The 27,009-nt window shown below is 45.3% G+C and overlaps 1 protein-coding gene across 1 annotated transcript in view; it reads left to right on the top strand.

Annotated features, from left to right (window-relative positions):
• LOC309562138 (tubulin tyrosine ligase 3-like) overlaps positions 1 to 27,009 on the top strand; it is a gene marked incomplete at its 3' end in the record, with an annotated part of 112,413 nt that overhangs the window by 12,460 nt on the left and 72,944 nt on the right. Inside the window, exons 2-4 of the mRNA XM_082266264.1 lie at positions 5,557 to 5,675; positions 12,215 to 12,326; positions 16,755 to 16,850. Coding sequence (XP_082122390.1) covers positions 5,557 to 5,675; positions 12,215 to 12,326; positions 16,755 to 16,850 — 327 coding nt within the window. The remainder of the gene's footprint in view (positions 1 to 5,556; positions 5,676 to 12,214; positions 12,327 to 16,754; positions 16,851 to 27,009) is intronic.

The raw sequence follows: 27,009 nt of genomic DNA, 5'->3' as shown, positions 1-27,009 counted from the left end.
GTCGGAGACGCCGAGGGAGCATGACAGCTCCCTCAGCGTTGTCCAGACTGTGCCGGGGCTTCGTTCTAAGGTAAGTATGTCATAATGAGCTAGTATGCAATGCATACTAGCTCATTATGCTTTTGTCCTGCAGGTTTTTTTTTTTTGTATACAACTGTTAGGTCTCTTTCACACGGGCGATCCGATCAGATCCGCCTGTCAGTTTTTTAGGCGGATCTGATCGGATCCTCCATGCAGCTCTATGGGGCAGCGGATGTCAGCGGAGACACCTCCGCTGACACCCGCTGCCATCCGTATCCGATCCTGTCCGTGAAATCCGGACGGATGGAAACCCTATTTTTCTATCCGTTCAGGGATCGGATGAGAGCGGACAGGCGGTCCGCTCTCATCCGATCCCCCATAGAGAGCAGCGGGAGCTATGACACCTCTCTCTTCGCACTGCAAGCGGAGACGGAGCTGTCATCCGCCGGCTCAGCGGGGATCGGCGGATCGATCCCCGCTGAGGAGCACGGATCCCTTATTTTCCTGCTTTTTTTTTTTTTTTATTTTCATTTTTTTTTTATAGTCAATGCTGATTGAGAGCGTGAAGTTCTGCTTTTGAGTAATGACAAAGTTATTGGAAAAAAAAAAAAAAAGGCCCATACTGTAGCAGCAATGTTTGCATTTGCCCTAATCCATACAGGGGTGAGATGTGAAATGGTTGAGAATGGGGTATTTTTGCTGAAACCTTTAAAATGCATCGTGACAAATGATAGGGTTTCACGAAACTCTTTTTTCCTTTTTTTTTTTTTTTGTTTTTGTTTTTTAATCAGCGAATACAGATACTTTGCGGTGCGATTTGCGGCCATCCAAAATGAATGGGCTCAATTCAAGTTAAACCGGAATATGGTGTAATTCAGGTACGAATCGCATGCGGTTTCCCCTCTGCTCCTGTGTGAACCCAGGCTTGTCATAGTGATTTCAGCCTGGGTTCATTCATACAGGAGCAGTAGGGAAACCAGATGGGAATCACACCGCATTCCTTAAATCTGCAGTGTGATTTGCGCTTATTCATTTTGTATGGGCGCAAATCGCACCGCAAAGTATCGGTATCTATGTCTCATGAAAATACTCGGTGTCGGTGCATCCCTAACAAATAATAAAGGTTACAGAAGTCCATGTTCACAGCTGATCAGTGCAATCCGATGTGTGATTGGTTGGTCTTTCTTCCCTGTAAATAATTGCTTACAATATAATGATTAAATGTATAAACCTTCACAAAGGACTAAATGTCAGAACAGTCCGTTATAACGGTGTCCTAATGTGTTTCGCAATGAGTCAGCTAGATTTCCCCCCTCGGCATCCCTTTCACATTAGGTAAGACACGGGATTAAAGTGAAAAGCTTTTTCCATCCCTGTTTGGATAAATGTGCTCCAGAAATAGAAGTGTGCGGTCACGGTATTGCGAAGACTCTGCAGGAACACTGTGCTTTTGTAAAGCTGAGGAGGTGCTTTTTTGTTTTAGCTCTAAAATAACAAATTCTTGTTCATAAGGAAGCTGTGGGGGAGAGATTGGTGATGTAGAAGTTTGAATATTTTATTTAAATAACCATATATTTTATAATTTAGTGCTCCCGTTTTGTCCCCATAGTGTTTTAGAACCATCCTGTATGCAGTTTTGGATGAATTAAAGTGTTTGAACCCTTAAAAAAAAGAGAGAGCTTCTGTTCCCTTATAGCAGAATAAACAGTGCTTGTGCTGTCTAATCTGCCTCTTTCTAAGCTGATCCTGCCACTTCCTCTGTCCACCTCTGTGTGTTGACCATGGTAATCATGGGTGCTGAGCCCTGAGCACCGTGGTCAGTTTATGTGCCTCTCACCCCTCCCTCCCTCCCTACCTACCTGTCAGCACCATGTGTTCGTGTCATCAACCCCACCCCCCTCCTGCCACTATTAGTAGTTAAAAAAAAAGTTCAAAAATTGTCACTGGCAGCCCCTCTATTTTATCCAGGCATGACACACACTGGAAGTGCTTCTCAATCTTTTTTTAGATATATTCAGGTCAGTCACGTGACTCCCAGCCGCTCTACGTCCCTGATTCAGGACTGCAGCGGTAGGAGCCAAATGACCTCCCTGGCTGACATTAGAGGGAGATCTTGGCCCCTCCCACTGTAGCCCTGGATCAAAATAGGAGACCGGCCGGGAAGTCGCACGTGTGTGCATGCATGCGTGCGTGTGTGTATGTATGTGTGTGTATATATATATATATATATATATATATATATATATATATATAATATATATTTCTCTATCGCTCATTGACAGACGTAGTCCTCGGTGATACAGCACCTTCGGGTTATGTTGCCGAAGGTGCTGTATCACCGAGGACTACGTCTGTCAATGAGCTAAGAGAAAAGGATTTTACGGTAAGATTTTACAAAAATCCATTTTTCTCTATCGCTCATTGACAGACGTAGTCCTCGGTGATACAGCACCTTCGGGTTATGTTGCCGAAGGTGCTGTATCACCGAGGACTACGTCTGTCAATGAGCTAAGAGAAAAGGATTTTACGGTAAGATTTTACAAAAATCCATTTTTCTCTATCGCTCATTGACAGACGTAGTCCTCGGTGATACAGCACCTTCGGGTTATGTTGCCGAAGGTGCTGTATCACCGAGGACTACGTCTGTCAATGAGCTAAGAGAAAAGGATTTTACGGTAAGATTTTACAAAAATCCATTTTTCTCTATCGCTCATTGACAGACGTAGTCCTCGGTGATACAGCACCTTCGGCAACATAACCCGAAGGTGCTGTATCACCGAGGACTACGTCTGTCAATGAGCTAAGAGAAAAGGATTTTACGGTAAGATTTTACAAAAATCCATTTATTATACATATATATATATATATATATATATATAATATGAAAAAAGGTGTTTAGAGGCTTTGTTTAAAAAAAAAAAAAAAAAGAACCCTTAGGCTGGGTTCACTTGCCACCTCCCACATATGATACAGGACCTATAGTCCTGCATTGTACAGGATGACAGAGAGCCACTCACAACCTGAAATGCCAGGGAGTAGAGAGCGCTGGAGCGTGGAATGTGGTAAGTTACACAGCCACTTCCTCTACTTCCTAGAGTTAACAAACATTTAACCCTTGCAGTGTCAGCAGGCCCCACTTGCAAGAGGTTTTTTTTTTTTCTGTCCCAGAGTTAGGCTACTTTTTACACAGCTCTGCGTTTGCTGCATTTTTAATGTGTTTTTGCTGTGTTTTCGGAACTCCTAGCTCCAGTCATGCACCTGTAAAACTTGGACATGAGACAAAAAAAAAAAAAAGAATTTTCTATAGAACTCAATGAGAGATGTGTTTTTGGTGCACTTTTTAAAATGCAACCTACCCTGCAGCAAAGTGCTGTGAAGAGCTCCATAAGATTGCAGGGGATACATTTTTCTTCAGCTTTTTTTACCCCAAAAACGAATCAAAAACAGATCAGTGTAAAAGGGCCCTTATGCTTTAATGCTTTCAGAATATATAAAGACTGATCTTTTATAACAGTGGTCTCCAAACTGCAGCCTGGGGGCCACATGCGGCCCTTTGCTTTCTTTTATCAGGCCCTTGGGGCCCCCCACTGTCAGCAACAGTGGAGAAGAGTTCCTGCCACTGTATTGCTCTGAGGGACACAAATAGGGCACTAGTCTTCTCACTAGCATTATTCATGGGGCTCTATTCCCGCCCCTGACACCGGGGGGGGGGACGGGGCACCATTCCCGCCCCTGACACCGGGGGGGCGGATGGGGCACCATTCCCGCTCCTGACACCGGGGGGGATGGGGCACCATTTCTGCCCCTGACACCGGGGGAGATGGGGCACCATTTCCGCCCCTGACACCGGGGGGGGGGATGGGGCACCATTTCTGCCCCTGACACCGGGGGGGGGGATGGGGCACCATTTCTGCCCCTGACACCGGGGGGGGGGGGGGGATGGGGCACCATTTCTGCCCCTGACACCGGGGGGGGATGGGGCACCATTTCTGCCCCTGACACCGGGGGGGATGGGGCACCATTTCTGCCCCTGACACCGGGGGGGATGGGGCACCATTTCTGCCCCTGACACCGGGGGGGATGGGGCACCATTTCTGCCCCTGACACCGGGGGAGATGGGGCACCATTTCCGCCCCTGACACCAGGGCATTTTATTGCTCCCACAGGCCCTAGCCTGGCCCCCCTAAAGTGTGAAGGACAGTAAACTGGCCGTTTGCTTAGAAAGTTTGGAGACCCCCCCCCATTTTAGAAAGTTAGAAGGTATTTGGGCATCCTCAATAATACATAACAAAGAAAGGTGGCGCTGTCTTATAAGGTTGAACATGCCAAGTTAAAATTGCTGCACTGCAAATTCACCTCTCTGGCCTTGGATGTGGCAGTCAGGGGCTGGTAAAACTTTTGGTCAGCCTTCATTTTTACCGCCTCCAGTGTGAACTAAGCTTAATTACACGTTTATCCCTGCAATAACCCTCCATCATCTACCAACATCCAAAATATCAAGTTTTGGGTGGGCTGACTTTAGGTGTCAGCATCCCTCCTCACCCCCCCCCCCCCCATACTTGCCTGCACCCTCTTTCGATCCAGCGTCTGCGTGTGTGCAGCTCTTCTCTCCACTCTCTTCAGGGTCTCGCTGGCTTTGCTGGGTCACCGGGAGCCATTGGCTCCTAGTGCTGTCAATCCAAAACCACGAACGAGGGGAGGGGAGGGCTGAGTTCCACTGTCTGTGTCAGTGAACGCCGCAGTGGGGCTCAGGTGCGAGCACGCATAAGTGCCCCATGGGAAGCTGCTTCCCTTAGGGGAGGGGCAAGGAGCATCGGCAGTGGACATGAAAAGAGGAGATTTGCGCAATGCGTTATTTATTCTTTTGAATTTACCTTTACAATCACTTTAAGATTTAAAGCAGTAGTAAAGTCTGGTTTGTGATTTTTACCTACAGGTAAGCCTTTAATAAAGCTTGTCTGTTGGTAAAATTAATATTCACACTGGACGCAGCCAGTGACATCCCCGGCGCATGCGCTCTGAAGGTCAGGCTTACCGCGCCGGACCTTCAAAGCACCGTGCCGGAACTGCTCCCGCGTGCATTTTCATCTACTGATGATTTATCGTTCCTACTCCAATTCGCACATTTCGGCTATAGCAGGCGTTTTCTCTTAGCATTTCTTTTGTTCCTTTGCCCAACAGACTTGCCTCTCACCATTCCCTTTCTAGTTTTTAGAAATCATCTGAATGATCACTCTGCAATGCCAGATTATGCCTGTAGGCGGTGTTATAAGAGAAATCTCAATTAGACTTGTGGTCATCAGGGGGATATCATTCTCTTTTGCTGCCTAGAGGGATGGAAAGCAGCAGAATTTTGCAAAATGTGGAAGTTTCAGCATGAAGCAAACAGTTTGGACTTGCTAGGTCTTGCGTGTATTTTTTATTTTTTTTCTTGTGTATTGGTGTATGAGAGTTTTCTAGGATCTCTTTCTATGTATTGCTGAAATTATTTGCGGTTCGTACAAACTTATTGTTTTTTTTTTTTTTTTTTTTCAGTCTGCCACACTGCGCCCGTACCTCAACACAGTCCGCGCCACCTTACAGGCGGCGATGTGTCTGGAAAACTTCTCTTCGCAGGTGGTGGAGAGACATAACAAGCCAGAAGTGGAAGTAAGGTAAGATCCCTGGCTCTGTGGAATACGCCCCATATAGAATTACCGGAGCATTTCACCTTCGCACATTTTAAATATTTAGGGGTCATTCTGTGTAATTCTCAACACTGCAACTTGTAATTCCACACCCGCTACACTACTAGTGACCTGAGTCATAGCACTACTGCTGTGCAGAAAGCATGGCAGCTGTAGCAAAATCTACTGTTTATTTTATTCTCCGTTATATATAATCCACTGACCCCTTGATACACCAAGATTCTCACATGCGCTTCTTGGCGTACTAATTTATGCGGTGCAGGAAGGAGCCTTAACCAGTTCAGCTCCAGAGCAATTTTTATTTTATTTGTTGCATACAAGTAAAAAAAATCTTAATTTTTGTCAATAAAACCCCCAGAACAATATATATTTTCTGAAAGCAGAGGCCCTGCGGAATAAAAAGGTGGTAGTTGCAAAATTTTGTGTCACATGACATTTGCACAACTGTTTATTAAACACACATTTTCAGCGAAAAATCTAATAAAATTGTAGTGCAAAAACAAACCCTATAACACCCATTTTTTTTAATTAAAATATAAAAGATGAGGTTGCATCACGTAAATAGATACCAAACATTTCATGTCTACAAATTGCTGCGCCCGCGATATCGTCAAAAACTATGGTGGCCAAAAATCCCCATAGGTGAAGCTTTCAAAGCCTTTATAGCTTTAGAAGTGTAGAGTTAACTTGGAGCTCTTATGCTAAAATTATTGTTCTCTTTCTGAAGGTTCGCAGCGATATGTCATAAGTGTGGTGCGATCGCGCTATACATACGTGTGCACACCCTGTGCTTGCGTTTGTGCAGGGCAATGGGGATTTTGGCAATTCTTTACTTTACATTTTAACCACTTTACCACCGGAGGATTTTGCTGTCTTACGTCCAGGCCACTTTTTGTGATTCGGCACTGTGCAACTTTAACTGACAATTGCGCGGTCGTGCGACACCGTACCCAAACGAAATTTGCGTCCTTTTTTTCCCCACAAACAGAGCTTTCTTTTGGTGGTATTTGATCACCTGTGCGATTTTTACTTTTTGCGCTATAAACAAAAAATGAGCGTAAATTTTGAAAAAATAACAATATTTTTCACATTTTTTTTATATGAAATTCCCCCCAAAAAAATGTAAAAATCAAAATTTTTTTAAATTTTTGGCCAATTTGTTTTCTGCGACATATGTTTGGTAAAAAAAATCACAATAAGCGTATTTTGGTTGGTTTGCGCAAAAGTTATTGCGTTTACTAACTAAGGGAAAGATTTCTGTCATTTTTGGTGGTTTTTTTTTTTTTTTAACGCGTAATGGCGGCGATCTGCAATTTTTTTTTTTGCAGGACTGCGACATTGTGGCGGACAGATCGGACCCTTGACTGACATTTTTGACACTTTTGGGGGTACCAGTGACATTACTGCAGTAATCAGTGCTATAAATATGCACTGTTACTGTAAAAATGACACTGGCAGGGAAGGGGTTAATTTTATTGGCGAGGGAGGGGTTAATGTATGCCTGGTGCTTACTGACGTGTGTGGGGGGAGGTGACTGAGTAAAACAGGGACAAATCGCAGGTTCAGCTATGCTGAACCCTGCAATCTGTCACTGCCTGTCACTTAGGAGATCCGCCCGCTTTGTTTACACAAGCAGGCGGATCTCCAAAGTCGATTCCCCGACGATCGGGGAAGAGCAGCGGCGATCGCCGCCGCTCCTCCCCTGGCCCGACTCCCGCTGTGACTGAATACAGCGGGAGCGAGCCTCCGGCGGCACACGAGCGCCGCCCACAAGGGGAGGAGTCCAGCGACGTAGGTTTACGTCGCTGGACGGGAACGAGCCACTGTGCCGCAGTAGAGGCACAGTGAGCGGAGCTAAAGTGGTTTAATATATAATTTTTTTTTTTTTTACTTTTTTCTTTTATTTATTTTTACTTAATTGCTATAACAAGGGGTCAATAAACCCCTATGTGATAGCATTGGGCAGATGACAGGTACTCTTTATGGAGACATTAGGGGTTTACTAGACCCCCAATGTCTCCCCAGCCCTTCACACATCTAACCAAGCACAGATCGGCTTGGTTAGATGTGTCCTTTGGCTGTACAGGCCAGGAAATGGTGCATCTGAAACCGGAAGTGACATCCCTTCTGGTTTCATTGTTTGCATGCGAGATCGAGGCATGGATTTGCCTCGGTCCCACAGCAATCTCCCAAGTGTTTTCACTTGGTTTAGCTTTGGTGTTCACTGAAAACAAGGTTAAACGCCAGCATTACTGGTTTTCCCACACCTGCAAAGTCCTCTCCCATGTTGAAACGGGTTGCTGTCAATTCCCTGCCAACCTGCATCACCACAATATAACCCTATGAAGCTGTAGCAGCTATCTTGAGCCCACCATAATTTCCTTTTTGAATGCCTTCAGTCCTTAATCAATCCCCTCTCCTGATTTATTCTGTTGTTACCTTCCTCAGCTGTTAGCTTTCTCTGCTGTCAATCATTTTTTTTCCCAAGCATTGTAGAGAACAGGGCCCTCCAGCTGTTCAGGAACTATAATTCCCATCATGCCTAGTCATGTCTGAATATGTCAATTTTATAATGCCTCATGGGACGTGTCCTGTGTAGTTCATCAACAGCTGGAGAGCTGTAGTTTGGAGATCCCTGGTATAGAAGAACACACCACTGGCACCCTTTAGATGTGCAGACTTTAGCTGCATAATTTGCTGATCAGTTGCTTGATGACAAACCAGCAAATCGAGCAATTAAAAAAACTACAATCAAGCAACTGGTCAGCAGATTGCACAGCTAAAAATTCCAATACCCTGTTGCCACCAGGGAAGAGCATGCGTGTCTAAAGGGATTCCAGGCATGTGTACTTTAAATGCTCCATTTGGAAAAAGATAAAGGGCAGGGCGCTGTCATGCTTAGGGATCTCTCTTAGTGCACTGACAGCTGGTTGCATGGGCTTCCACACCCATCTCATTGTGCACATCTGTGCAAGTCCAATGTACACATCTGGAAGAAGACAGATTGCATTCTAAACAAAATTCTGACTTGCAAGGATGCACACTCTGGTATGTGTGCATGGAACTCCTGTGCATCTTGGGTGACTAAAGACAGCGCTTCGCATGGGGGTACCGATTGATACACCCATGCGGGGCTCTGTCTTTAGCCACCCAAGATGCACAGGAGTTCCATGCACACATACCAGAGTGTGCATTCTTGCAAGTCTGAATTTTGTTTAGAATGCAATCTGTCTTCTTCCAGATGTGTACATTGGACTTGCACAGATGTACACAATGAGATGGGTGTGGAAGCCCATGCAACCAGCTGCCAGTGCACTAAGAGAATCTTGTGGAAGCCTGTGTAACCAGCCGCCTGTGCACAATAAGATGTGTGGAAGCCCATGCAACCAGCCACCTGTGCACAAAAGGATGTATGTGGAAGTCTGTGCAACCAGCCCCTTTTGCACAATACGATGTGTGTGGAAGTCCGTGCAACCAGCCGCCTGTGCACACTGAAATGTGTGTGTGTGGAAGCCCATGCAACCAGCCACTGTGCACAATACGATGTGTGTGGAAGTCCGTGTGACCAGCTGCCTGTGCACAATGAGATGTGTGTGAAAGCCAATGCAACAAGCCATCTGTGCACAATAGTATGTGTGTGGAAGCCCGTGCAATCAGCCGCATATGCACAATGAGATGTGTGTGGAAGTTGTGCAACCAGCTGCCTGTGCACAATGAGAAGTGTGTGGAATTCTGTGCAACCAGCCATCTGTGCACAATGAGATGTGTGTGGAAGCCCCGTGCAACCAGCCATCTTTGCACAATGAGATGTGCATGGAAGCTCCTGCAACCAGCCGCCTGTCATTCATTTTACCAGGCTGCCTGCACAGAACACCTTTGTTTCCCGAGTTGCTGAAGACCACCCTTTGAACGAGAATTTGGATCGGTGTGCCCGTGTGGATGAGGTCTTTGTTAGAATGATAAATGACAAGAGAATACTCACAAACGCATGTCATGCAAAAGCTAAACAGTTAATTGTTAGTGTACAGACAATATACTTTAACCATTTACTGCCCAAAGACGTTAATTGATGTCCTTGAGCTGCAGTGGTTATACCGGGATCATGCCTGCAGCTCCAGGCATCATTCTGGTGTCTTTTTATTTTCAGCAGGCAATTCTCTTTTTTTGTAAATGCAATCCTAGCATCTAATTAGCCACTAGATTCCTTTTACAGGCGATTGGAGGTGTCCTGCTGCTGCCTTCCTGGCCTCTCCCATCCCATCAGGGTACCTAGGATTGCAGCCAGCGGTTTCGCCAGCTGACCATAGAGATGATCTCTATGGTATAGAAAACCAAAAGTGAGAAGCGTTTTTCATCACTTCTGGTTATCCTGATGTAAACAGCGCCATTATTAAATTGGTAAAGCGTCTGATCACAGCGATCTTGGTGTGATCAGATCTTTGTAAAGGCAGAGGAGACATCTGTAGTCTAATACAGTGTTTCTCAACTCCGGTCCTCAGGGCACACTAACAGGCCAGATTTTAGCTATTACCTTGGGGAGATGCAGACTAGAATACAGCAATCACCGAGCAGCAAATTATATCACCTGGGATGTATTTCAGTTTTCTTGCAAACCCGGCCTGTTAGTGTGCCCTGAGGACCGGAGTTGAGAAACACTGGTCTAATAGACCCAAGATCGCTCCATAAAGAATACCTGTCACTGCCTGTTGCTCTCTCAAGGGATGTTTACGCTCCCTGTGACAACAATAGATTTGATTTAAAAAAGTAAATAGTGGGTACTTGCTCCCACTTCCCCAGCAGTCTTCTAGGACATATCACAGGTCTCAGAAGACTATGGGAAATTTCACAAGGTGCAGCACAACTCACGCATGCCCAGTAAGAAAGAGGCTGTGAAGCCACACGGCTTCACTTCCTGTTTCCCTTCCTAAAGATGCTGATGCCTGCACCAGAAGCTGATAGAAGAAACGGCTGGGGTGGGGACATCACTGGATCCCTGGACAGGTAAGTGCCCTAATATTAAAAGCCAGCGGCTACAGTATTTGTAGCTGCAGATTTTCATTTTTTCTGAAGAAGCCTGGAGCTCCTCTTTAAGCAATGAGTGACATTGTTGTACACTACAGCAAGACCTGAGCAGACAGACTGCATGGAAATATATAGGTGTCATTATTTTGTCCGGAGTGTCCATTTTAACCTGTACAGGGTGCATGGAAGAGTGTTGCTACTGGTCTAGAGGACTTAAATTCTACATTCAAGAGGTTCCTGTTTTCTGAAAATGAAGGAGCCAGAAATGTTCATAAACTGATGTCAGACTGGTAACCATGGAAACAGTGCACCAAATCCTGTTACTGGGGAGACGTGGTACTTCCTTTTTGGTATAAGGAAGTAGATGGCTTTTAAGCTTCTTATAGGAGACATGCTATACAGCAGTCTTTATCCAAACATTTCTTATGGTGTATTTGAACACCCCAAGTTATTGAATAATTCCAGGCATAGTATATTTTTACAGTTACATTAGTCCAGCTTGGACCAGCGTAACTATACATAACCTGGCTGATGTCACTGGAAGCTGGACACCACTACTCCAGTTATCACCACTTGCTTCTGGGTCCCTTGCTGAGTGAATTCATGAGATCAGCCACTCGAACACAGAGCGGAGAGTATGAAAAAACTTCCCTGCCTTTTCACCTCGTCCAATCAGAGAGCGTTTTGCATTCATTCAGAAAATGCAAAGCGCTCTCTGACTGGTGCCTGTGATGAGTGGCCGCCATTGACAGAATGATTTGCTGTAATCTCCACTTGCTTCCAGGTCCTGTGCTCACTGTCCAGCTTGATACTTGTGAACATAGGAGATGACTTGTGTCCACAATGCACCAGGCTGGCCAATCAGCACAGGACCTGGATGCAAGTGGAGATCCGTGGAGTAACGGCGTCTATCACAGTGATTTCCAGGGGCAGGTATGGCATATACATAGTTACATTGATCCAAGCTGGTCCATTGTAACTATTTAAAGATATTCATACATGGATTTCTTTTTAAACGCAGTTCTGGTACTCCCTTCAAACCTGGAGCCACAGAAGAAAAGGAAAGTTCCAAGAAGTGAAGTGCGTTGAGGATCGCATTGTGGTCATAGTAGAGGAATGGGATAAATGGGTGAAGCCGCTGTCCAAGCAATTTAGTAAATCTTCAGGAGATTATTCGCACTTCTGTTCTGGGGCAGAAATAGGGGTGGCCCAATACAGGGCAAATTAACCGGTTCAAGAAAGAGGAGGCCGTTGGTGGTGCGTGCTTTATTCTCACTGGCAAAGCTGGGGATCTGTATCGCATAACTGTAGCTTTCTGCAATGACTGCTGTGCTAGATGACTTTTCATGAGCATCAATAAGTGCAGAGCTTAATGTAGGCCACTTAGTCTCTGTGCCAGCAGAATGGTAGGGGAGAATTGTATGTGATGTAGAGGTTTTCTGTGAAGCTGTTTGATAATGATGCCTCTTTTCTCTGGGTTTCAGGAGTAGTAAAGAACTGCTCTTACAGCCGGTGGTCATAAGCAGAAATGAAAAGGAGAAAGTGCTGATTGAGGGATCCATTAACTCTGTGCGTGTCAGCATCGCTGTGAAACAGGTGAGCCTACTGCAAGCGTGACCTGACAGTACTGTTTGTTATCTGGTATTATGTGCCTGTGTGTTACAGTAACTGCCGCTTTTCATTTTATGGCCCCGTTCACACTAGCGGACCAATCGGGTCCCCTTGTCAGTTTTTCAGGTGGAACCAATTGGACCCTCCAGTCTCCTCTATGGCACATATGTCTGTTGACACCCGCTGAAATACAATCCTATCTGCTACAAATAGACAGATGGGGATCTGTTCCCTATCTGTCTATTACATCGGATGGCAGTCGGGTGTAAACGGACAGGTGGTCCGTTTCCATCTGATCGCACATACAGGAGAGCATGCTGCATAGGTGATCGCCCATACAGGAGAGCGTGCTGCATAGGCGAAGCGGACATGGGCCAATCATCTGCCTGCTCAGCAGGGATCAGCGGAATGATTTCCCCACTGAGCAGGCAGACTCCCAACAGAACTCGCCCCATGTTTAGGGAGCCTTGCACACAGGCAGCTAAGCAACAGCTTTAATTGTTCCCTCTATATCAGATTGCCAGGCCATATAAACAGGCAAAGCTCCAACTATGTTTGCTAGTGTTGGAGCTTGCCTAATCTCTTGCCCACTGCACTTCCCACTGGCCAAGCACTGCACTGGGTTGCCTCACTGGCCCTGATCTAGCCATTTATAATGGTCCAGCATTTGGGTGTAGTTGGGATAATGTAAGCTCTTCCAATCCTATATTCTACTGGAGCCATACTGTCAAAGACACACGCTCACTTTGAACATTCAAGACAAGGTGATAGTGTCTCTGAAAAGACATCTCCTGACCTCATGTACTTGGCTTACCTGTATTTACTCCCAGCTTCTTGCTCTTTTCTATGAAAAGCATTGTCGGCAACCTGAATCTTTTGTTCATTGAGGGACACCGCTCCTGATTCTTCTTAACCATTGGGTTATACTGCCCCATACAGGAGTAGGACACTAGCCAGGAAAAAGCTTGACTACACCTATGGGCAGTCCCAGGCGGTCTAGACTCAGCCTCATCAGGAGGGAAGGAGTCCTCAACACAGACGTGCTCGGGGGTCTGGACTCTGGTAGAGCCCAGACTCCCGATTAGTGTACTGAAACTCCGAGCGTTCAGACCTGTCTCTCATTGCATAATCGTCTTCAGGGGTGTCCAGTACGAATTCATCCTGACAATGCCACGGCCGTGGTCTATGTCAATCACCAGGGAGGCACAAGAAGTGTCCTGGCACATCCGTAAGCAGCCTGCATTCTAAGGTGGGCTGACTGATTTGTTCCAGCCCTCTCAAACTTCTGCCATGACTCCTGTGCAGGATTCAGACAGAAGGGAATTCCGGTCATTCTAGTGACTCTAGAATGACCTCGCCAGTTTTGGTACGCCGATCTGGTAAGGCTGGTCACCGATGCTTCTTGTGGGGACTTCCTCTCAGAGAGGATCTGCTGTCCCAAGGACCAATCTTTCATCCTGCTTTAACAGCTTGCTTGTTGAACGCAAGGTGCTGAAGGGTGGAGGTTTGTTTGAATCAGTGATTCCTACGCTGTTAAAAGCTAAGAAATCTGCCTCTCGGAAGATTTACCTTCGTACGTGAAAGATGTACATTGCGTGGCGTGAGTCTCTTGGGGATCGGATCTTAACATTCCTTCAACAGGGAGTTGAACAAAAATTGGCCTTGAGGTACCATCAAGGGCCAGGTATTGGGTTTTGGCAGTCTTTTTCCAATGAACTTTGGCCACACACTCCCTGGTGCGTGCCTTTTCTTCAGGGTGTCCGACATTTGGTTCCTTCAGTGTAGGTTTCTTTGCTGCCCTGGAATCTTAATGTGGTATTTTCATCTCTACTGAAGCTTCTATTTGAAAATATTCGGGAGGTTTCCCTTCTTACGCTGCCCCAGAAGGTGGCCTTCTTTGGCTATCACTTCTGCATGCAGGGTGTGGGAACTGGCGGCGTTATCCTGTCGTTCACCTTATGGTGCTTCACAAGGATCCGTCATTCCTCCTTAAGGTGGTCTCTGACTCATTTGAATGAAGACATCGTGTTGCCTTCCCTGTGTCCCAGGCCTACCTAAACATTTGAAGGAAATTGCCTTGCATGTCTTGAATGTGGTCTGGGCAATTAGGGTGTACCTGGCAGCTACGCAGTCTTTTAGGAAGTCAGACTCTATTTGTGCTCACGGACTGACTTCACAAAGGGTTGTCCGCTTCTTATGCAACCATTTCCAAATGGTTCAGACGGTGGTTCAGGCCTATTGCACCAGGGGTCAGGTACCTCCTTTCCCTGTTTAGGCGCACTCTACTAGGGCGCATAGTGTCTCCTGGGCTTTCCGTCATCAAGAGTCAGTGGCGCAGGTTTGCATGGCGGCCACCTGGTCGTTAGTGCACACTTTTACAAAGTGGTTATGTTTGCATCTGTGGATGCTTCTTTTTGGCTGCAAGGGTTTTGCTGGCTGATCTTTAGAGGACCTGATCCTCTTTGAGGGTGTATTGTTTTTCAGGTGAGCTCCAGTTGTTTATGGTTGAGCTCTGTTATCTGGTTGGCTATGGTTAGCCTTACAAATTTTTTTCAGATTTTTCCCACCCCTTATGTTTAACACTGCTTTGGGATGTCCCAACAGTTAAGAAGAATCAGGAACTGTGTCTGTCAATGAACATGAGAGAAATGAGAAATGGATTTTACGGTAAGTCAAAAATCCCGTTTTCCCTGGTCAAGTGCCAGCGCTTGGGCCTAGTGATTGGCATGGACGATGAGCAAAGTGACAGTTTCTCTTTAAACTGAAAAAAAAAAAATCCCTACAGCTTTAGTCACATCACTTACCTGTAATGAAGAATGTCCCACGTTGTGCAGGCAGCTGGATCTTTTGAGAAATCTGTGCAGGGATGCCCCATCCTCTAAAAATCTATAAATAGCTGCGCTAACCAGTACATAAACTGTTATTACCCAAATCAACATAAAACACAAATATTTTCAACACCACTAGTGATGTGCTACAACCCAAAAATAAATAATAGTATCAAAATGAAAAATTTTAATTAAAGTGTTCATTGACAAATCCATTCCGTGCTAATCTTGCATATAATCGCTCATATGGTAATTCACCAAGCTTTAACGTGCCTATATCCACCACCTTCCAAAATTCACACTCCCCAAATGGCAGTGTAGTATGAGCCTGGTCAATATGTGGGTCTTTTAATCCCCTGTATGGATCTTTCCTGTGGTCCCTGTGCATATAATGATACTCCACCGGCTTCTTGATCACTCCAACAAGCCCCCTTCTCATGCACTGTAATCCGATAAATAGCTCTCATTTCGTAACATCCAAATTAATTTTATCAAAAACCCCATATAGTTTCACCCACATGTAAAAGTGCCCAATTAGACCGTTACGAAGTCTATCCAGAAATCCACTAAGCCGATGTGGCCACCGCTCCGTCCAATGGAGCTGGCGTGCGTTCCAAGCCTCGGTCAGACATGTCCGCTGACACCCGCTGCCATCCGCATCCGATCCTGTCCGTGAAATCCGGACAGATGGAAACCCTATTTTTTTCCCCATAGAAAACAGCGAGGCTCTGACACCTCAGTGGAGAGATGGGGCTGTCATCCGCCGGCTCAGCGGGGATCGGCCGATCGATCCCCACTGAGCAGAGCACGGTCCGCAACGAAATGTGGACCGTGTGAAAGAGCCCTAAAGGTGAAAATTGGGGTAGATCAGTATTTTGACTTGATTTGTGACTTGACCAAAATAAATGACTTGACTTGCTTGACTTCTAGCAGGGACTCGACTTGACTTGCTTGCTTTTCGCCACAGTAACTTGGTACTTGCTTGAGACTTGAAGGTTAAGACTTGAGACTTGCTTGTGACTTGCACATGTGTGACTTACTCCCATGTCTGCTTCAGGCAGAGCAGCAATGCTGATGGCCTGACAGGGACAGGCCCCCTCCTTCCACCTCCTCCAATAAACTGCTTTTAACATGATCTTTGAGCGTGGGGAGAGTCTGATCAGTCACAAGATTCTGTCCTCCATTCTCTGATTGGACAAGGTGGATTTTATGATGTCATTGCCTTACCTCTTCACTTCGTCGAATCAGCGAGCACTCTGCATTCAGTGAGCAAATGCAAAGTGCTCTCAGAATGGCGCCTGTGCCGGGCAAGTGACCCCCCTGTGTTCTACTATTTGTATGGGGAAACAAATATTAAATGGGCTGCAAAAGTGGAAATACACTTTTATACACTGATTATTTTGTGCAAGGGGCGAGCATAAATACATCATCTTCCAGATGTTCTAAGTCTTGTCTTGGTAATTTTAGTGATTGCTCCAGCTGCTAAACAATGTGTTCTGACCATAAAAAAACGTATTAATTATTTTTATTATTATTTAGTTTATATGCACATTTTACTTGAAATGTTATTTGTTTGTTTGTACAGGCTGATGAAATTGAAAAGATTTTATGCCATAAATTCATGCGTTTCATGATGATGAGGGCAGAAAACTTCTTCATCCTGCGTAGAAAACCTGTAGAGGTAAGAACATGTCTGATGCTGGCCATGTACATAATGGTACCGTTATTTCAATGAAAGAATCAGAAATTGATTGCAATAAACAGGCAGCTTGACCAATAACATGCAAAAATTCAGACCTAACCGATCTTTTCTTTGAGTCGAGGGGTTGTTTTTGGCCGAAAAGTCTCTTGGAATAATCTGTGATTGTTTTCTTATGTGGTCTGCCTAAGGTTTAGTGTTCCAGTTGTAGTGGAACTCAGCAGTGGCTATATACAGTATCTCACAAAAGTGAGTACACCCCTTACCTTTTTGTAAATATTTTATTATATCTTTTCATGTGACAACACTGAAGAAATGACTCTTTGCTACAATGTAAAGTAGTGAGTGTACAGCTTGTATAACAGTGTAAATTTTCTGTCCTCTCAAAATAACTCAACACACAGCCATTAATGTCTAAACCGCTGGCAACAAAAGTGAGTACACCCCTAAGTGAAAATGTCTAAACTTGGCCCAATTAGCCATTTTCCCTCCCTGGTGTCATGTGACTCTTTACTGTTGCAAAGTCTCAGGTGTGAATGGGGAGCAGGTGTGTTAAATTTGGTGTTATCGCTCTCACTCTCTCATACTGGTCACTGGAAGTTCAACATGGCACCTCATGGCAAATAACTCTCTGAGGATCTGAAAAAAAGAATTGTTGCTCTACATAAAGATGACCTAGGCTATAGGAAGGTTGCCAAGACCCTGAAACTGAGCTGCAGCACGGTGCCCAAGACCATATAGCTGTTTGACAGGTTCCACTCAGAACATGCCTCACTATGGTTAACCAAAGAGGTTGAGTGCACACGCTCAGCGTCCTATCCAGAGGTTGTCTTTGGGAAATAGACGTATGAGTGCTGCCAGCATTGCTGCAGAGGTTGAAGGGGTCTGGGGTCAGCCTGTCAGTGCTCAGATTAATGCCGCACACTGCATAACATTGGTCTGCATGGCTGTCGTCCCAGAAGAAAGCCTCTTCTAAACATGATGCACACGAAGGCCTGCAAACAGTTTGCTGAAGACCATCAGACTAAGGACATGGATTACTGGAACCATGTCCTGTGGTCTGATGAGACCAAGATAAACTTATTTGGTTCAGATGGTGTCAAGCGTGTGTGGTGGCAACCAGGTGAGGAGTACAAAGACAAGTGTGTCTTGCCTACAGACAAGCATGGTGGCGGGAGTGTCATGGTCTGGGGCTGCATGAGTGCTGCCGACACTGGGGATCTACAGTTCATTGAGGGAACCATGAATGACAACATGTACTGTGACATACTGAAGCAGAGCATGATCCCCTCCCTTCGGAGACTGGGCCACAGGGCACTATTCCAACATAACGACCCCAAACACACCTCCAAGACGACCACTGCCTTGCTAAAGAAGCTGAGGGTAAAGTTGATGGACTGGCCAAGCATGTCTCCAGACCTAAACCCTATTGAGCATCCTCAATTGGAAGGTGGAGGAGCGCAAGGTCTCTAACATCCACCAGCCCCGTGATGTCGTCATGGAGGAGTGGAAGAGGACTCCATTGGCAAACTGTGAAGCTCTGGTGAACTCCATGCCCAAAAGGGTTAAGGCAGTGCTGGAAAATAATGGTGGCCACACAAAATATTGACACTTTGGGACCAATTTGGACATTTTCACTTAGGGGTGTACTCACTTTTGTTGCCAGCGGTTTAGATATTAATGGCTGTGTGTTGAGTTATTTTGAGGGGACAGCAAATTTACACTGTTATACAAGCTGTACACTCACTACATTACATTGTAGCAAAGTGTCATTTCTTCAGTGTTGTCACATGAAAAGATGTAATAAAATATTTACAAAAATGTGGGATATGTACTCTTATGAGATACTGTAGTGTAATATAAAGCCTATAGACAAAGACAGTTACAGTGTAAAGGTTGGTGGAAACTGGCGTATATCTGTGCAGATTTGAGCATTTCCAAGCTTTTTACAGCTCTTAAACCACTTGAAGTCCATAGGCCATATACACCATGTTGTCCAAAGTATTGCGATGCCTGCCTTTACACGCACATGAACTTTAATGGCATCCCAGTCTTTATCCGTAGGGTTCAATATTGAGATGGCCCACCCTTTCCCCCCACCACCAAATGATTTGGACCAGTGCACATAGCAAGGTCTATAAAGACGTGGAGGAACTTGACTGGCCTGTCCAAACCTGACCTCAACCCGATAAAACACCTTGAGACTGTGAGCCAGGCTTTCTCGTCCAACATCAGTGCCTGACCTCACAAATGCACTTCTGGAAGAATGGTCAAACATTCCCATAGACACACTCCTAAACCTTGTGGACAGCCTTTCCAGAAGAGATGAAGCTGTTATAGCTGCAAAGGGTGGGCCAACTCAATATTGAACTGGGGTTAATCATACAGGACTACATTATATGTGTGTTGATGGTAGGCTTGCTTTATACTTTAATAATACTTTTTGAGGTTAGGTTTAAAAAAAGGATCGTTAAAAATGTGCTTTTAGCCGTGTTTTGGAATAGCGTTTATGCGCGTTTTTAAGCATTATGGGTTTAAGCGTTTTTGCAGTAAACTGACTCCCTAAAATGTTAAAATGTCAAACGCGGCTAAAAGCTGTTAGTGTTTCGCCGCGTTTTTTGCCATTCTGCGTTTACAACCAAACAGCCTCTACTCCTGGACGCACTTTTTTTTCGTCCGCTAAGCACTTATGCTTTCAAACTCCTCTGAAAGTTTGTGTGCATGGACACATAGGCTAACATGGAGGAGAGATCAAAGGCAGTAAAAAAAAAAAGCCTGACGCCCCTAAAAGCAGCTGCAAAAACGCCCTGTGTGCATGAGCATGTTGAAAAATGTAAAGTAACACACTTGTGGGCTTAAATTGTGAATGCTAAGTACTCACTAGGGGGAGAACCTCTGGGGGAATCCAGGATCGAAAAAGATCTGGGAATCTTAGTAGAAGACAGACTGAGCAATAGCATGCAGTGCCAAGCTGCAGCAAGCAAAACTAGCAGAATTTTAGCATTCATTAAAAAAAGGAATTTACTCCAGAGATAAAACCATAATTCTGCCATTTTATAAATCTCTGGTCAGGCCACATCTGGAGTATTCCGTCCGGTTCTGGTCACCAATCCTCAGAAGGGAGCTGCGAGAACTGGAGAGAATCCAGTGAAAGGCAGCAAAGTTAATAAGGGAGCTGTAGGACCTCCATTATGAGGATCATCTACAAGCACTAAACGTGTTCTCTCTGGAGAAGACATTTGAGAAGAGATATGATAGCCATGTACAAATCCAGTAAAACCTTGGATTGAGAGTAACTTGGTTTGAGAGCATTTTGTAAGACGAGCAACATTTTTTTTCTAAATGTTGACTTTATAAACGAGCAATGTCTTGATATACAAGTAGCGTCATGTCACAACTGAGTATAAAAGAGAAGAGAGGTCCCTCTAAGTGTAGCAATATGGTTACATTTAATGAAGGTTCAACATTTAGCAACTCACATGGTTGATGAATAAAAAACAGGCATATCTAAGAATGCAGGCATCCGGGGTAAAGCGGTCCACATAGACCGTCCTCCACACCGCCATTGACGTCATACCTTCCACGCTGCACTCCATGAGTGCTTCCAGCCTCGCTTTCAGATCGCTCTACTGCAGAGAAGTCTTCCCGGTCATGATTGCAGACTGACAGCGGTGAGAGCCGGCGGTGTGGAGGACGGTCTATGTGGACAGCTTTACCTGGATGCCTGCATACTTAGATGTGCCTGTTTTAATCCTCAACCATGTGAGTTGCTAAATGTTGTACTTTCTTTTTTTTTAAGCCCGTGGTATGTGAAACACACTCAGACTGACACCTGGTGCAAAAAAAAGTGCACACACAAAAGTGAGAACACAGTGCACAGGGCGTACACATGGACCTCCTCTGAAAAGGAAGGGCCTTGCCCTGATCCCCGGGGTGCAAGGCTCCTGACAAGGGCTTAGGTACTCATTTGGTCCACCTAGCCAACACCAGGCAGAACCTGTCCTCTGGGAGGTCTGCAGAAACAGACCAACCCTAAGTACTAGGTGGGGCTCCCCCGAAGGGAGACCCCATGAGAGAGAGCGTGAACCAAGCCAGAAGGCCATATCCACCCCCTCCCAAGACTTTCAGGGCAGGCCCAAGGACCTACACTCTACTAATCAAGCCATGATAAAGTGTACCCACCACAAAACAAAAGTCAAACGTGACAAAACACAAACAAATAAGTGGGGAACCGAGAAGTGGAGAAGTGCAATACCATGGCAGGCCCTCCGGCCAGGAATGAAAAATTCCTTTGGTCTTGGCAGGTGCGAAAAAAGTGTGTGTAGTGCAGTGACCTTGGTGCCAATACACAGTGAGTATATGGCACCCCTTGACTGCCACCGCAGGGGTACATGCACCAGGGTGCTTCTTTCAGAGCCCGGTCTTCGGCCAGACCAGTGCAGCTAAATGTTGAACCTTCATTAAATATAACCATATTGCTACACTTAGAGGCACCTCTCTTCTCTTTTATACTCTGTAGCTCCTGCTAGATTTTGCTTCTTATCCCCTTGTGGAGGCGCCATTTGTGGATAGACATGTTATGGTTACACAACCCATCACATTGCTATAATCTTTTTATATGGACTATAAACTGAAGGACTTATCAATAAATGGTTGTGGAAGGAATCATCTGAGTTTCCATTATTTCTTATGGGGAAATTCGCTTTGATATAAGAGTGTTTTCTATTACAAGCATGTTTCCAGAATGAATTATACTAGCAATCCGAGGTTTTACTGTACCACAATGGTAATTCTGGCATTGGGAGTAAACTATTCAGTCTCAAGGAGTGTAAGAAGTCATGGGGCCACTCAATGAAACTGGAGGATAAGAGGTTTTACCCCAAACTGCTTAGAGAGTTTTTCGCTGTCGGGCGGTAAGGATGTGGAATTCACTTACACAATCGGTGGTGTCAGCAGGAAGTATTGATAGTTTTTAAAAAAACCTCTTGGACATGTATGTTAGGGAGCACAGTATACAGGGATATGGGAAATGATTATGAACACGTACACCTAAACAGGCTGAACTGGATGGACTCGTGTCTTTATTCAATCTTACCAACTATGTAACCATATTACATAGTTAAATAGTAGTTGAGGTTGAATAAAGACAATAGTCCATCCAGTTCAACCTGTGTATGTGTGTGTGGCCGTAATCATCTCTCATACCCCTGAATGTTATGATCTGCTTGGAGTTCAGCTTTAGGGTGGGAAACCTGCATTCTGTGCACACTTCCTGCACACGTTCACACTGGATGTGCCATCTGCTGCGGGTATCAATATATTCCTAACAGTCCCCCAAACGCGGATTGCGAAGGATGCATTTGTCTGTGCCAGATCGCATGGTACTACAGTACCATGCAATCTGGTGCAGTGTATTTTTGAATAATAATTTTGATTCAGTGCGATTTCAGCCCGTTTAACTACTTTACCACCGGAGGATTTTGCTGTCTTCCGTCCAGGCCACTTTTTGCGATTCGGCGCTGTGCGAATTTAACTGACAATTGTGCGGTCGTGCGACGCCGTACCCAAACGAAATTTACGTCCTTTTTTTCCCACAAACAGAGCTTTCTTTTGGTGGTATTTGATCACCTGTGCGATTTTTACTTTTTGCGCTATAAACAAAAAAAAACGTTTATTTTGAAAAAATAACAATATTTTTCACATTTTTTTATATGAAATTCCCCCCAAAAAAAATGTAAAAATCAAATTTTTTTTAAATTTTTGGCCAATTTGTTTTCTGCTACCTATGTTTAGTAAAAAAAATCACAATAAGCGTATTTTGATTGGTTTGCGCAAAAGTTATTGCGTTTACTAACTAATGGAAAGATTTCTGTCATTTTTGGTGTTTTTTTTTTTTAATGCGTAATGGCGGTGATCTGCGATTTTTTTTTTTTGCGGGACTGCGACATTGCGGCGGACAGATCGGACCCTTGACTGACATTTTTGACACTTTTGGGGGTACCAGTGACATTACTACAGTAATCAGTGCTATACATATGCACTGTTACTGTAAAAATGACACTGGCAGGGAAGGGGTTAATTTTATTGGAGAGGGAGGGGTTAATGTATGCCTGGTGCTTACTGACGTGTGGGGGGGGGGAGGTGACTGTGTGACAGAAGGACAGATCGGATGTCCAGCTATTCTGAACACTCCGATCTGTCAGTCCCTGTCACTATGGATATCCGCCCGCTGTGTTTACACACAGCGGGCGGATCTCCAGACTCGATCCCCGACGATCGGGGCAGAGCAGCGGCAATCGCCGCTGCTCCTCCGCTGGCCTGACTCCCGCTGTGAATGAACACAGCGGGAGCGAGCCTCCGGCGGCGCGCGAGCGCCGCCCACAAGGGGCGGAGTCCAGCGACGTAGGTCTACGTCGCTGGACGGGATCGCGGCACTTTGCCACAGTAGCCTCCATGTGAGCGGAGGTAAAGTGGTTAAATGAATGGGCTGAAAGTCGCACAGGAACAGAAAACGCATACCTGTGACACTCGGGTGTAAACTGGCTCCTAAAGCGGAGTTTCCGCCCTCCCCTACCCCCCCCCCTTAAAAAAATGAAAAGTCAGCAGCTACACATACTGTAGCTGCTGACTTTTAATATTAGGACACTTACCTGTCCTGGAAACCAGCGATGCCGGCACCGCAGCCGATGTTTCCGCCGCCACCATTGCCGATCAGGGAACCCATCAGTGAAGCCTTACGGCTTCACAGGCGGGTCCCTACTGCACATGCACGAAGCGCGCTGTGCATTCAGATTGGCTCGGCGGCGGGGCGAAGGAGGAGGGGGTTGAACTTCCGAGGGACGGCGCCGCTGCGTCATCTCCCAGAAGTGGGGAAGGTTACCTGTCAAATGTGGCACCGGAGGAGGGGAGGAAACAAATGAGCAGAAGTTCCACTTTTGGGTGGAACTCCACTTTAAATAGGTAAAGATCTGCAGGACATACTGATCACAGCTGCTTTTTGGTGTCATTGTGTGCTGATGAGACATCCGTGCAGTAACTCCAGTCTGTGCTATTGTCACACCTACATGATATCGATCTAGCAACTAAAATTCCATGGCTGTTACCGCCCCCATTTGCTGCAGTTAGATGACAGATTGTTCTGTAACCTTACACTGTTTGTTTAAAACATGAAGCTTTGTATGAGGAAGTGGAATATGTTTCAATTTTTGATGATAATTACACAAACATTTAATGGAAGGTGTGCCACTTTCACGGCACTGTTTTTGTTCCCTTTGCTGTGGTTGTGCGATCAAACAATGTATTATAAAGAATACATTGTCTATAGTGTTTTATCCTCTTTGCTGTTAAAGTGGTATAACAACCCAAAGTAAACATTTATTATATTGCAGCTTACCAATTCTTAGATGTGATGGTTGCATCAGTTTTCTTTTTTAGGTTTTTCATCTGGTGATCCAGCCAGTAAGTCTGTTTTTTAACAGAACAAGCTGCTCTGCAAATGTAGCAGTTGGAAGGTTGAGACAAAGCATTTAACACCGACGGGCGCTTACAATGATGAGTTTTATTTATGTAAAACCTTCATCTTAAAAGGAACAAAACTGTGTTAATTGGAGTTAGGCTTCAATTTGTTAGTGTATTTAACCACTTAAGCCCCGGAAGATTTTACCCCCTTCCTGACCAGGGCCTATTTTGCGATTCGTCACTGCGTTACTTTAACGGACAATTGCGTGGTTGTGCGACGCTGTACTTGAACGAATTTGACGTTCCTTTTTTTTCCCACAAACAGAGCTTTCTTTTGGTGGTATTTGATCACCTGTGCGATTTTTTTGATCATGCGCCATAAACAAAAAAAATAGCGTCAATTTTGCAAAAATAACAATATTTTTCACATTTTTTTTATGAGATTCCCCCCCAAAAAAATTTAAAAATCAAAATTTTTTAACATTTTCGGCCAATTTGTTTTCTGCTACCTATGTTTGGTAAAAAAAAAAATCGCAAAAAGCGTATTTTGGTTGGTTTGCGCAAAAGTTATCGCGTTTACCAACAAAGGGAAAGATTTTTGTCTTTTTTTTTTTTTTTTACGCGTAATGGCGGCGATATGCGACATTGCGGCGGACAGATCGGACCCTTGACTGACATGTTTGACACTTTTGAGGTTACCAGTGACATTACTACAGTAATCAGTGCTATACATATGCACTGTTACTGTAAAATTACACTGGCAGTGAAGGGGTTAACTTTTTTGAGAGGGAGGGGTTATGTGTGTCCCTAGGGGCGTGATTCTAACTGTGATTGGCTGTGGCTTGAGGTGTAGGAACAATGATCAACGGTCCTACATAGTAGAACCGTATGATCACCATTCATACACAGGGGAGAATGAAAGGCGGCTTATTTACATCAGCCGCCTGCCTTTCTCCCTCTCCACCCGACGATTGCGAGTGACCGGCGAACATCGGGTCCGCCGGTCACATGCGCGGGGATGTCTGTGACCGCGCGGGAGCGCGCCTCCAGTGGCACGCTTGCTCCCTAGACCCTCACAGGCTAGCGACGTAGTACTACGTCGCTTTGCCTGTGAGGGGCTGACCGCCGCAGTAAATAGTCATGCGGCGGTCGGCAAGTGGTTAAAGCGATTGTAAAGGAAAAAATAAAAGAAATAAAAATAAACACCTGTATACACTACTGCAGAGATATGCAAATTGGCCCTCCAGATGTTGCAGAACTACAAGTCCCATGAGGCATAGCAAGACTCTGACAGCCACAAGCATGACACCCAGAGGCAGAGGCATGATGGGATTTGTAGTTTTGCAATAGCTGGAGGGTCACAGTTTGCATATCCCTGCACTACTGTATAGCGGCTGCGAAGCTCCTCCTCTTGGGTCCCCAGCTGGCGCTCCTCTTTTCTTTCCAGTGCCCCCACAGGAAGCCGCTTCCCATGGGGGCACTTGTGTGTGCTCATCCTGAGCCCCGCTGCTGGGTCCATTGACTCAATGGCACTTGGCCCTCCCCCCTGCCTGTCATCATTGGCTTTGATTGATAGCACTGGGAGCCAATGGCTCCCTGTATCCCAGCAAAGCCAGTGAGACACGGAAGTGAGGGACAGGAAGAGCTGCAGATGTGCACAGCACTGGATCGAATGAGGGAACAAGTAAGTATAAGGGGGATGAGGGCCCAAAATCAATGCCTAAACATTTTTTACCTTAATGCAAGGAATTGTCTTAAAAAATATTTAGGCTTTAGAACCACTTAAAATCTGCTATTCCATCTAAGGGCTCGTGTATACTACAGCTTCGAAATTTGAGTTTAGGAGCTTTTTGGTTTTTTTTTGCCAAAGCTCCTAAACTCCACTCCATAAAAGCTGGCGGTCCATGTACACATCGGCTTTTACAAGAGTTTAGAAGCTGCTGCGATTAGGGGAGGTTCAACCTCCATACCCTGAACGAGGAAGAATCACATTCAGGATAGGAAACAGCAAAATGGCGGCACAATTTTGACGCGTTTTCCCATATCGGGGGGTCAGCCTAGTCTGTGTGTACATGAGCCCTAATATTCCCCCCTCCAAGACTGACAATGCTGCTGTCCAAAGGTGCTCCTTCATCCAGAGTGGGGGCACTCTAATACAAGTGGTGTGTTACTGGCCAGATCACCAGGGGGGAAAAATCCTAAAAGAAAATGAATGCACCCACCACATCTAATGATTGGTAAGCTGAAATATGACATTTTTGGTTTAGGGTTTAAAGTGATTGTAAACCAGGGATCTCCAAACTACGGCCCTTCAGCTGTTGTGGAACTACATGTCCCATGAGGCTTTGTAAAACTGACATTTACAGACATGACTGGGCATGATGGGAGTTGTAGTTCCTGAACAACTGGGGGGGGGGGGCGGGCGTAGTTTGGAGACCCCTGTTGTAAACCATCACCTTGTAAGTAAAACCGACCAATCAGTTTAAAATAGAAATGAAAGGCAAAACATTTTTTATAGATATCAAACGTTATAAATCCAAGTGATCACATTCCCTCTGTGCTCAGCTGTGTTAGAGCTGAGGGAGGAGATGCTACAGCACACTGAGCTTCCCAGTGAATGGCTGTGTAGAGGGGGCATGTCAGAACAAGTCTGATCATTGGAGGAGAGCATGCTGAGTTCCCA

The sequence above is a fragment of the Pelophylax lessonae genome (genome assembly GCF_965119305.1).
Source record: "Pelophylax lessonae genome assembly, chromosome: 8".
NCBI classification, from domain to species: Eukaryota; Metazoa; Chordata; class Amphibia; order Anura; family Ranidae; genus Pelophylax; species Pelophylax lessonae.
This window is presented reverse-complemented; position numbering and strand designations above follow the sequence as displayed.